Below are 12947 nucleotides of genomic sequence, written 5' to 3' on the forward strand. Positions count from 1 at the left end.
CTAGGATGTTAATTATTTTAGCTTTTTTTTTTTTTTTTTTGCATTTTGTACTTATCTAAGCATATTTTTCTTAATATAAATATGTGACATTTTAATTAGATGCAAATATAAATATATCAGATTTTGAGTTTTGGATTTTACTAGGTAGATTGGTCGATCAGTTATGACCGGCCAATCATGGCCAGGTGGGTTGGCCTATGGTCAAGTGTGTATTTTATTATACTCAAACTTCTGTGGTTGGATGGTTTTCAAACCAAATGTAAATAATGTTTTTTTAATAAATATTTTAAGATGTTTTTCAAAGAAAAATATATGCTATTAACAAAAAGTTTCCTAAGATTATTTTTGCCAAATATTAGTAGTAAGATGAGGAATTGATAAGTCTAGGAATTGATACATTTATAAATTGATATTTTTGTCAAATATTAGTAGTAAGATGGGGAATTGATAGATTTATAAATTGATATTTATGACCAAATCATAAAATATCCAAAGACATATATTGAATGATAAAAAACCTGTAGACCTATGATGAATAAGAATAATGAAAGGTCTACAGATTTATTATGAATATGAATACAATGAAGAGTTTATAAATATATTATGAATATGATGAAAAATAAATTGACCTATTATGAATATGAATATGATGAATGACCTGTAGACCTACATGAATATGAACACTCTACGAACTTACGATAAATACAAATAAAAATCCAATCGGGTCACTAGGGATATAGGTGACACTATCTGGAAAATGTTAAGTACAAATTTTATGTTTTCTATTTCTATGCTTATGAATTTTATGCATTCTATTTATGATTGACATTTATGATTTTTTTAAGAATTATTTTATGAAAAAGGATGAATATTGTATGTAGTTATGATTGATGAATATGAAATTGTTTATACTTGTTTTTTCTTATTATAATAAATATGAAATTGTTTTATATTGTCTTTCTTATGATTAATGAATATGAAAGTATTTTATTTTCCTATTATTAATGAAGATGAAAAGTTTTATTCTTGTTTTTCCTTATGACTAATTATTTGAAAGTGAAATGTTTTTATGAAATTAATATATTATATTTGTTTTTACTTCCTAAGTTGATAACTCACTCCTTGTCTTCATCACTTTACAGAATATATTTTCTAGAGTAGCTGGAAGTTATGAGTTAAGTGCATAATTTACATATATTTAGTGTTTAGTCATTAGGTTTTTAAGTGCGTTTTAGTTAGAATTTTGTTAGTTTTATTTAATTTTATATTTATTTTATGATTTTTTTATTTTATGTATATTTTTATGATTTTATGATATTTAGTGAAGATATAAAGGTAATCAAAACAAATATGGAATATATTTGGCAACTTAACACATAATTAGGCAGAAGTTTCCTAATACAAGGAGTTGAAACAAGACACTAATTGTAACACTTCTTCAAGGAATACTGCCCTTTAGAGGGAAAGGTTATCATCTCAACATACTTAAGATATTAATTCAAGTTCAATATCATTGTCATCTGTAGTTTTAACTTATTGAAACAATCTATTGCCCTAATATCTCAATTCCTATCAATACCTTTAATACAACACAACCATTCAATCAATAAAAATACTTCTAAAAATTTAAGAGACATGACAACACAATCACACAACGTATTCATGCTTTCACTTTCCCAAAAATAGTCACACTTCATGATCAATATACAAACTAACTTTTGAATATCTATTAATCATACTACTGTCATAACATGTTCCAATAATCCATAACAACCTGATATAATCAATAAATTACAACCATAGATCATAGAATCTATCTCAAGGAGAAATAAGCTGACAAGTCGCAATACTTGACTTCCATAGCTTGCAAGTTCTTGGCGTTACTATAGGGATTCTAGTGATTGTGGGCTCTTCTCTAATGATCGTGATCTTTCTCTCTCTTTTCCCTCTTTTCTCCTTGGGTTAGGTGGTTACTAGGGTAAAATTCCCTCAAAACAATCAATCCTTATGTTTAAATACAAATCTTGCCCAACTACAACACATGGGCATGTGTTATAAGGCACATGAGCATGTGACCTTTTTGAATTAACAACTTTCAGTCACTTGCGTGAAATGACTTTCTTGCCCTTTCTATGTACGAACAAATGTCACTCTTGCAATGGACAATCGTTCCCACTGTAAATCCATTTAAATGACACTTTAAATATAAAAAAAAAAAAACTAAAATGTCTTTAAACTTACTTGTTGGTGTTACAAAATACCCTTTTAAGTGATTATTTTTGTGTTGCTACTGGTGGCCTCATTTTGGTTGTCAATGGCTACTTTCTCTCTTCCCCAAAAATAAAAAACAAGAAGACTACAAGGAGCTCATGGTTGTCTAGTTTTTTCCCCTTTCTCTTCAAAATTTTTGGTTGTCATAAATCAATCTCCAACTACCAAATTAGTTCTTCACTAGTTATCTCTTCTCCCTTAAACTCTTTCTCTTTCATGGTTTGAGTTTAAGAAGAATTCTTGGTGGCAACACTTTAAATGCATAACCATTTCCATTTAAATTTGGACTCCATTCTATTTTTTTTTTTCCTTTTTTTTTTAATTCATACAAGCATTGAGCAACCATCAAGCTTAAACAAAGCCCTAAATCTATTTTTAGCTCAATTGAAAATTTATTTCTTATTTTGACTTAGAATAGATCCGAATTTGACTTGACTCTAAACTAAAATTGAGGAAAGGACACTAATTCTCTTGAAGCGTATCTCGGAGTTTTACGTCTTGTTTTTCATTCATTTTTGTAAGCCTATGAACAAATGTACAACTTACTATAAGTAGGCATTCGCCTTTCTATTTACTAAAAGTGTATTAACATTTGACTAATGTCATTAAGTCCTTAACACTCATTCCTTTCCTTACCTTATTGTTTGTCTTACAATGCCATGAATGGCCATTCATCCTATACCAAATGAGCATTCATTTTTTGACCCTAGAATGAACATTATTCAATAAACAAGAAAAGGTGAGAGACAATTTAAAGAAAAAAGGCCAAAGGAATATGTCCCATCCAAGTTTTAATACAAAGACAAATACACACTTGCAATGTTTCAAAAACTCAAATATCTATTTATGGACCAACTTCTGTTAGAAGTTTTTATTAGAAGCAAGGTAAAATTATCATTTTATTACTAAACCCCAAAAATCTATATTATTTCCCCTCTTGGTTTAAAAAACCAATAATTTCTTCCAAAGATTAAGTTTTAAAAAGTGATCATTCCCCCCTATGGTTTTCCTACATTTTTTGACCATCCAATCGTCTCTGGCCACCTTCTAATAGCCAAGTTCTCTCTCTCTTGGAGATTTCCCTTCCTAGTGCAAACCAAACGCTTTCTCTCCCAAAGGATATGTATCTCTCTCGATGAAGGAACCATGATTGTCGATCAAATGTCGCTCTCTCTCCCTCTCGAATGATCAGTGTCTCTCTTAAAAAAGATCAGAACCATGAACGTCAATTTAGACTCCTTCAACCATAATGGTCAATCGAACATCGTTCTTTCTTTGTCCCATTTTCCTATCTTTGTTGACAGAGAAGAAGTTCTTCGTCTCCGTCGACATTTTCTACTAAGGAGAGAGACGGTCAGACTAAAGGTGGAGTTGGTGGCAGCCACCGTTGCTATTGCTAGAGAAAGGAGAAAACTTAGGGATTTGGGGGGAAATGTTACTTTTCAAAGTTGAGATTAAGGGTGAAATACAAGTTTTCAAAACCTAGAGAAAAATGAGATAAAATTATATATTTTTTAATATTATTGATAAAATAATGATTGATAAAATAATGATTTTACTCATACCTTAATAGAAGTTAGCTCATAGGTGAGTGTTTGAGTTTTTAAAATTTTATGATTGTGTGTTTGTTTTTGCATTAAAATTTGGGTAGAAAATAGTCCTTTGGCCAAGAAAAAATTTGAAAATAAATAAATTAGGGGGAAATTAAAATAATTGCCTCAAAGATAAGGGGGCAAAACAAAATTACCTTTGCATTTTGCCGTTAAACAAAACTGCCCCAAAATTGTGAAGAGACAAAAATGCCCCTCATATTAAAATCGGTCATAACCACGTGCATCACCGTCAAACACACGGAAACAGAAATTTCGAATTCACGTTTTCTCGCACTCGACAACTTCGATTTTCTCCAGTGATTTTTGCGATATTTTCGACCACAAAGATGGACAAAAAGGTTAGTAAAACAACTCTTGTCATCTCTTTATGCATTTTGGTTCATGATATCGGTCATAACCACGTGCATCACCATCAAACACACGGAAACAGAAATTTCGAATTCACATTTTCTCGCACTCGACAACTTCGATTTTCTCCAGTGATTTTTGCGATATTTTCGACCACAAAGATGGACAAAAAGGTTAGTAAAACAACCCTTGTCATCTCTTTATGCATTTTGGTTCATGATTTGAGCGATTTGATGTGAAATTTGGGTGTTTAGCGTTAGGGTTTCAATTTAAAATTTTTGACGAAAATGCTTGATTTTTTGGTGATTTTGATAAATCTTCTTAGAGTTTTTGTGTTAGATTAGATGTAGAGTCTATTGTTGTTGAAATGAAGTTTGAAATAAATTTGCGCCAGTCACCACACGAATGGCGCAGTGACCACACGAATTCGTGTGGTGAGAATTGTTGAAGACGAGGTGGTTTTTTGCACTTTTCAAACTTCGTGGACTACACGATATCTGTGGTTGGGGGTGAAAATGCGCTTTTTCATCGTGTGGTGGGGTAGAATATAAATTGGAAAAGTTCGTTGACACGCAAAATTACAATCAACCCCCAAATTCGTGTGGTTGACTACTAGTACCTCCAATATCTTTATTAACATAGGTCTTCTCTTCAACCTCCGATTCCTCGATTGAAATATCATGTATGACCTTTTCATCAAATTCACTCCACTCTAGAAAAGTTTCTTCGTGGCCATTAAAAAATTCTTCCGTATGATACAATGCATCAATATTAACTTCATTTATATATGCAAAATCTTCTTCTAAAAATTCTTGTTTTAGATTGATCTCGATATTTTGAATCTCTTCTACACCAATAGTTTGATTTTCTAGATAACTGTTCGGCTACCACCTTGTAAATCTTCATCTGCTTGTTGAGCCTCATAACTATCATCATTAACTATAGTTATAACAAAAACTAGAACACATTCTTTGAAAAGGTTACATAGACCGTTAAGAACCTCAACATCTTCATCATTTGAAATTTTTACCTTAATGTCATCGTCGAGATGCTTTGGTTTCATGATTAACTGAATGTTAAATATCCTTCAATCTATATTACACTTGTCACTCACTATTTGGATTAATTCTTTGAATGATGTGTGTTCTGGAATTTTAATCAATTTCCTATTACCTCCAACATATTTTATAACATTGTCATCTTTTTCTATCAATTTTCCCCCATATATAATTGAAGCATATCTAGCTATTTAGATTAATCATACAATAAAGTATATAATCAACATAAATAATACGACTGAAAATACTATTTATGGATGTCTATTGCATAATTATACTTATTCCATAATTCAATTATATATTGTGACTATTCAAATATTTTAATTAATGTTATACTAATTTGTGAAAATATCACTTTACATTTACATTGTATAATATCATGTTTTGGTATTACCCTTAAAAAAATAATAATTTAATTTAGAAGGGTAGTTTTGGTATTTAAGGGGATATTTGGGGCATTTTCATTTAAATACTTTAATATAAAGGTATTTTTTCTTAAACCCCAAAATTTGGGGTAAATTTTATATTGCCCAAATAAAATATATAATCAATATAAATAATACGACTTAAAATACTATTTACATATGTCTATTGCACAATTATACATATTCCATAATTCAATTTGACAGAATAATATTATTAAACATAGTCTATCTAATTTTTATTATTTTGCTTATTACACACAACTATAATTTATTATATAAAATATCACATATAATTACATTATTAATAAAATAATAAATATTGAAGTAATATCATGTTATCCTATACTACAATAATATTTACAACATTACCTATCTAATTTTTATTCTTTTACTTATTACACAACTATAACTTATTATATAAAATATCACATATAATTGTATTATTAATAAAATAATAATGATTGAAGTAATAGCAGGGATAAATACCTCGAAATGACGAACTTTTCTCTTCTCGCCTAAAATCCTGAACACAAACTTCTTTTCTCTCTTCATAAATCTCTCTCAGATATATTAAAAATGAAGAAAGATATGTGGTTTATATAAAAATAGAGGAATTGTAGTTTTGGTATTATTTTGAGGCATTTTTGTTTAAATGTCTTAAATTAAAGGTATTTTGTTTAAACCCCAACATTAGGGGTAAATTTGTTTATTACCCTTTAAAAAAATAATTTAATTTAGAAGGGTAGTTTTGGTATTTAAGAGGATATTTTGGGCATTTTTGTTTAAATACTTTAATATAAGGATATTTTTGCTTAAACCCCAAAATTTGGGGTAAATTTTATATTATCCCAATAAAAGGGGTAATTATTTTAATTTCCCTAAATTAGGATAAGATATCTACCCAAAAGACTTATTCCCAACCAAGGTTAAGTATACTCTAAAACTCTTATTTTATAACTTTCAAAAATCCAAAGTTTTACTCATGAGATAAATTTTGTTAAAAAGCCTAAAGTTAAGGATAAAACTATTATTTAATAAAAAAAAATTAAAAACTAAATTTTTATTATATTTTTCCTTCTCAGTTTGAAAATCTAACAATTTTTTCTTTACCCAAAGTTTGAAAAATGACAATTCTCCTATAAGATTTTAAAACCATCGCTAGAGAAGGTGAAATTCGACATCTTCGACCAAGTTGGCTTTCCCTCTCCTACTTGTCTCTCCCCGCCAATCAAATCCCAGCCTCCAATGAAACTGATCTCCTCTGACAAAGATAAAATTGTCTTTGTCGAAGTGTCTTCGTCTTATAGACACTCCAACAAAGATGATTTCGTCTTCATCGAAAGAAATCAATTTCGTTGGAGGGTGGGGTTTGATCGATAAGGAGAGATAAGCTGGAAGGGAAAGATAATACAATCAAAGAAAGTGAGTTTTGTTGTCTCTAATGATAGTTTCAAAATCCTAAGGGGGGAATTGCCATTTTTTAAACTTTGGGTAAGAGGGAATTGTTAAATTTTCAAACTGAGGGGGGCAAAATATAATAAAACTTTAGTTTTCAAAATTTTTTGTTAAATAACGGTTTTACATTTAACTTTAATTGAGTTTTTTAACATTATTTTGCTTATAGGTGAGATTTTGAGATTTTAAAAGTTGGAGCTTGTAAGTGGGTTTACACTTAACCTTGGCCAAAGAAAAAGAAAGAAAAGGTAACCCTAGAGTGGAAACGCATTACGTTATAAAATGGTAAAAGCATTGCATTTTCAACACTGTAAACCTACGAGCTTAGCAGCCACTGCAACGGCCGCCTCAAACACTTCACACACACTCTCTTCCCTTTTGAAAATGGAGCTCTGCATAACACAACCAATCTTCAGTCTTCCCAACAACAATCATAACCTTCTCCACCCTTCAAATCTAGGCCGCAGAAAAACCTCACTCTCTCTTAAGCAAACCACCTTCTCTCGTTCTGGTTATGGCCTACGCTCCCGTACGAAACGAAACCCTAGGTCCACTTTATTTATCTTATTTTTGTTCTCTTCATTGCTTATCTGCGTATTGTGTTAATGTTGTATTTGATTTCAATCCCTAGCCGTACTGTCGGTTTGAGGCTTTAGATTTAAGCTGATAATTAATAGTTCATAGTTGAGGTTCTGATTTTTAAGCTTACCTGTTTCCCATTGACTTTATATCTTTTTTTCTGATCATTTTCTTATTTATTTAGCATATGAGCAATGGTAAGTGTACCCAGATTTGAAATTGTGTATCAATCATACTCAAAACTGGATGCACATTATTGTTAGCATATTGTATTTGCCCCTTTTTGTTTATGTTTGCCGTATTGTTAGGATGGCTGTAATTGTTTGCTTGGGTTAATTTAGTTATCTTTATGTGATCTTCTGGCAGTTTGAACTGATTGTGTATGTTTTCACATGTAAACAACCAACTCATAGTTGTTAAGCATTCTGTTTGATGATGATAGGTTAGGTCACTCTGGGTAGCCTTTTTTGTTTTTTTGTGAAAAAAGAGAAATTGCTAGTGAATAAAATGTGTCTCTAATGCCTTGAGTTATAACACATTTTCAGGAACTCTGTATTTCAGTAACTCACTGCCAAGAGCAATAAACTCGGAAGAAACGTCCAGTGGTTCAAATCAGTATCTCAGTGATAAACGTGATGCTGCAGTTATTGTTGAAGGTGTTCAACCAGTTGAAAAGAGCTTATACAATGAAAATTTAACTACAGAAGTGCCTAAAGAAGAATCACCTGTGGATGAGCAAACGAACAAGCTATTGGATAATCTTAATATAAAGGTTTATTTCAATTCCACCGAGTTTGTTTTATGTCTGTCAAAACCATTAGTTACTCATTATATGCGTGTGATGGTGGGTTCTGTATCATTCTTTCCCTTCTGAGCACAAGGTAAAGTGTGTGCACAGAGCTTGTTAAATTTGCAGTGCAATAATTTTTCTATTTTTTTTGTTTTATTAAACCAAAAGTTGTTGCTATGATGATGCTTCTGACTGGTTGAAACTTTTCGTGGAAAGTTTGATGAAACTTCGACCACTGTGTCGAACCTGAGCGGTTACCTGAGCAACAACAACTTCTTAAGATGTTCATTTAGTTTTTCTAGGGGCTGCCTTGTACCGCCCTGTATGTTCATCTGGTGTTAGTTTTCTTGGTAATTTCCTTGTGGATGGTGGGTTATGTATCATTCTTTCCCTTTTGAGCACAAGGTAAAGTCTGTGCATGGAGGTTTGTATAATTTGCAGTGTAATATCTAACTTTTATCAAACCAAAAGTTGTTGCTATGATGATGCTTTTGACTGGTTGAAACTATTCATGGAATTTGTTAATGAAACATCGACCACTGTGTCGAACCTGAGCGGTTACCTGAGCAACAACAGCTTCTTAAAGTGTTCATTTAGTTTTTCTGGAGGCCCCTTTATACTTCCTTGTATGTTCATCTGTTGTTTGTTTACTTGCTTATTTCCTTATGTTGTCTTTATATTTGCAAAGATGTTTTTATATATTCTAACTTATTTTTATCTTTCCTACTTGTGCTTGTCTATACATGTGATGCATTCCTGAGATTGTGGGAAAACATTGGAGAGATTTAAAATTTGTTTCTACGACAAGGCTTGTGTCTGTGGGAAACTATTCATGTAATTTTTGTTGAGATTTTAGCAATTATGTCAATCTAACTGGTTAACTGAGCACTATCAAAATTTTTAAATGTTGATTAATGGGCTCCTGGTTCCCATGTATGCTCTTTCTTGCTATTTGTTATATTTTTCTTTCTCAATCCAATTTTAATGGCTTAAAGTTAAATCATTTTTTGCTCTGTGCTTTCAATTTATTTGTAATCTTTTTCGTCATCAAGTGTCTGACAGTGATAATCTGAGACATTTGGTCTTAGACCATTAATTGATATCCATCCTTTGCTATTTGCCGTGGATCTTGAATTGAAATGGAGATTAGTTGATCTGATGATTACAAGAATTTATTGAAAATCTTTGTAAATTCTTAATGAAACATTGACTATCATCTTTTTCTCGTTTGACAACAATGCGAATCTTTTCTGTCTTTATTTTTCTTCTTGTTTTCTCTTATGTAAGGGAGTGTTACCAGTGTTTGTACTCTCAAAATTCAATGCACATTTGAAAATTTTGTGACTGTTTTCAGTGGGCTTAGTTATCTCCACCTTATTTTATAACTAGTTCTACTTTGCTGTCGTCTAATTGACTAACTTTTTAAATAGTAATGGACAGTGAAGATTACCTATAATTTGGTTCGCTCGTCATAATGGCATTCTTGCCTTGTTGAGGATATAGAAATCTGAGTCCATCTTGCTTCTATTCTTGCCAATGATCTTTTCTCATAACTGCTGACTTTTATGCATTCGTTTTTATAACAGACTGATATGTATCTAATCAGATTTTTTTACATAGTAATGGACAATGAGATGACTCACAATTTGGTTCACTCATCACAATGGCATTCCTGCCTTGCTGTTAGGACATAAGAATCTGAGTCCACCTGGATGCTATTCTTGCCTATGATCCATTTTAATTTTTACTAATGACTATGCATGATTTTTTTGAAAAAAATTATGTTTTAATCATGAATGTTCTGAATTTCATTACTAATGTTGCAAATTGGTTGCTATGATGATTTCTAAATGTATGAAAGCTCCTATGTATTGTTTTATGAAAGTTGACCGAGCGGTTACCTGCTTGGGTTTTGTTGGAATCTCTTAATGATTTGTTTGTTTGCTGCTTCCCGTTAAGTTTAGTCAGAGATGCCTTTCTATCTCTAGACTATTTTCTTCCACTTTGTCAATTAATAATTTTTTTTTGTCCTTTTTATGAAGTTCTTCAGTAAGGTAGTTGCATGCTCTTCTCCCGTATAGACTCCTTGAATATCACTATGCTATTAAGTTGTTCATTCTTTATGTGTAGTAATCTGTTGAATAATGATTAAGAATGCAACTGGTCTATCAAATCTAGGATATTATAATTGGGATTATAATTTTTGGTTTTATCTTGTTGATGAATTTCTTGGACAATGGAATGTGTGTAAAAAGCATGTTAATAGAACTTTAATGTACAGCATTGTTCTGGTGCAGTTAGTATTTATGATTTGAGAAAACATGTTTTAAAGACTGCTACCTTGTTCGAATAATTTTTCGATTTTAAATTATTTATTATTATAATTTGTTCATGACAAATTTATGACTTGTTTATGTTGGTAATTTATTAAATACTTTGCAGGTTGACTCTGGAGATGCATATTTAGTTCTTTTATATGGAAGTGGTGCATTGGTTGCTGTGTGGTTGGCATCAGCAATTGTCAGTGCTGTGGATTCTATTCCTTTGGTATGTATGCAATACTTATTCTATCTGTGAATCTGGGGTTGTCTTAAATTATGACTGCTAGTCTGCTATTTATTTACATTCCTTTTTATTTGATAATTTAAATGATGCTTCATCTCATGAATTTAGTTCCCTAAGTTGCTGGAAGTGGTGGGTCTTGGCTACACAGTCTGGTTCAGCACTCGCTATCTGTTGTTCAAGGTACCCATTTGATTAGCAGTTTAGACTTCTATATATGTAATAGCACTGATGCTTTAGAATGCTAATTGGATATGCACTTCCATATTCCAGAAAAACAGGGAGGAGTTGAGTGCTAAAATTGAAGAGCTTAAGCTGCAGATACTGGGCACATTTGATGATTGAAATTTGATGTAGGCTGGAATTATAAAGTCGTTTGCAGCTCCAGTGTCAATGGATGTAGAGAAAACATTTTCACAAGTTAGATGTGTGGGCAATTCTTCATACATTTATGTTTATACCTAGACTATTTGAAGGCATATATCTTTATTTTATTCATTTTTTAAATCCGTATGAAAGTATATGTTTTATTGTAAAATTAATTATTTTAATCAATTTTTATCCCTCTATATAATTTTAATCAAAAAAATTTTATTGTACGCTTATAACCAAAAAAAAAAAAAATCCTAGAATAATGTCACGTTTATCCTTATCCTCTGCCGTAAAAGCCCAATGCTTCAGTTTGCTCGGTAAATTTAGCTGTTGTTTTGAGAAAATCAAAATAAAATAGTAGAAATTTTGCGTTAAATTCATTCTAATTTAAGTAAGTATAAATCGAAACCTTCAAACTCTTAATATGTTAAAACATATTTTGTGATTTTGTTTGTTAAATCAGGATTTTTTTATAAATATTGTTGTTTCTTAGTTAAATCAATCAAAGCAATGGGTACTCTAAACAAAAATAAAAAATTTCGTTAGATTTTATTGAATTCATGTTTCTGTGATCAAATGACTGGAAAACATAAGTTTTGCACATTCGTGGGGTAGGTCAGTGGGTAGGCATGAAGGGTAGGTTGACTATTCTTAGTCTTTTCCTCTTGAACTAATTTTATCATGATTGTATTACAAATTTTCATTTTATTATATTATATATGGCTCAAGCTGAATTTATAATTGGGTTTGCAGGGTAGTGGGTTATTGAAAAGGGAAATTATATTAAATGCTCAAAATTAAAGGGTGTTAAGTGAAATTGTTCAAAACTCTAAGGTTTAAGCAAAAATGCCCTCAATTTGGGAATATATAAACCTCACATTTCCCATGGATTTACTGTTCAAAATCAAAGCAAAATTCGGGTCTCTCACATACGCAATGGGTTTTCAACTTTTTCATCGATTTTTCGTATTTTTCGACAACTAAAAATAATAAATAAAAATAGTGCATCATCCTACTTCTTATTTGAATCAATTTATTATTAGAATTATTGAGATTTGAGAGAGATTTTGAGATTTGAATGTTTAGGATTCCGATTTTGAACAATGTATAAAATGTTTTGATTCTTGATTGTTTTGCTTGAATTTCTTGAGGGTTTTGTGTTATTGGATGTGTAGATTTAATTTGTGTTGAAATTAGAGGCTAAAATTATGATTTTTTGCTGAAAAATGGATTAAATCTGTCGGCGCTGCGGTAATCTCTCACAAACGTTCATAGGGTGGGGGGGGGGGGGGGGGGAATTTTAGGGGGAGGGGGAAGAGGGGGAGATCCACGGGGGTCTGTGGAAAATTTTACATTGAACCGTGGGGCAGTTCGTGAAAACCGTGGGTTGGGTGAAAATTGAATTTTTTAAAACTATAGGGCCCATAGGAGACAAACTTTGAACAACCATAACTTTTAATCTGAGAGGAGTTAC

General features: G+C 31.3%; 1 protein-coding gene and 2 non-coding genes across 4 annotated transcripts; all 3 read left to right on the plus strand.

Moving 5' to 3' along the window:
* The first annotated feature begins 7458 nt into the window (after positions 1–7458).
* Positions 7459–11599, plus strand: LOC123198503 (protein CURVATURE THYLAKOID 1D, chloroplastic). 2 transcript variants are annotated; one of them, XM_044613187.1, is made up of 5 exons: positions 7459–7718; positions 8295–8521; positions 10982–11086; positions 11213–11284; positions 11375–11599. In XM_044613187.1, the coding sequence occupies exons 1-5, from the start codon at positions 7685–7687 to the stop codon at positions 11444–11446; spliced, it is 510 nt and encodes a 169-aa protein (XP_044469122.1). In that variant the 5' UTR covers positions 7459–7684; the 3' UTR covers positions 11447–11599. The 2 variants fall into 2 exon arrangements, with proteins under 2 accessions (XP_044469122.1, XP_044469121.1); XM_044613186.1 differs by having other exon boundaries at positions 7461–7699.
* LOC123199842 lies at positions 8711–8805 on the plus strand. Its single transcript, XR_006498448.1, has one exon. It is a non-coding gene; the product is annotated as a small nucleolar RNA snoR128 (small nucleolar RNA).
* Positions 9014–9109, plus strand: LOC123199843. Its single transcript, XR_006498449.1, has one exon. It is a non-coding gene; the product is annotated as a small nucleolar RNA snoR128 (small nucleolar RNA).
* Positions 11600–12947: the final 1348 nt, after the last annotated feature.

Source organism: Mangifera indica, chromosome 16, assembly GCF_011075055.1.
Source record: "Mangifera indica cultivar Alphonso chromosome 16, CATAS_Mindica_2.1, whole genome shotgun sequence".
NCBI classification, from domain to species: domain Eukaryota; kingdom Viridiplantae; phylum Streptophyta; class Magnoliopsida; order Sapindales; family Anacardiaceae; genus Mangifera; species Mangifera indica.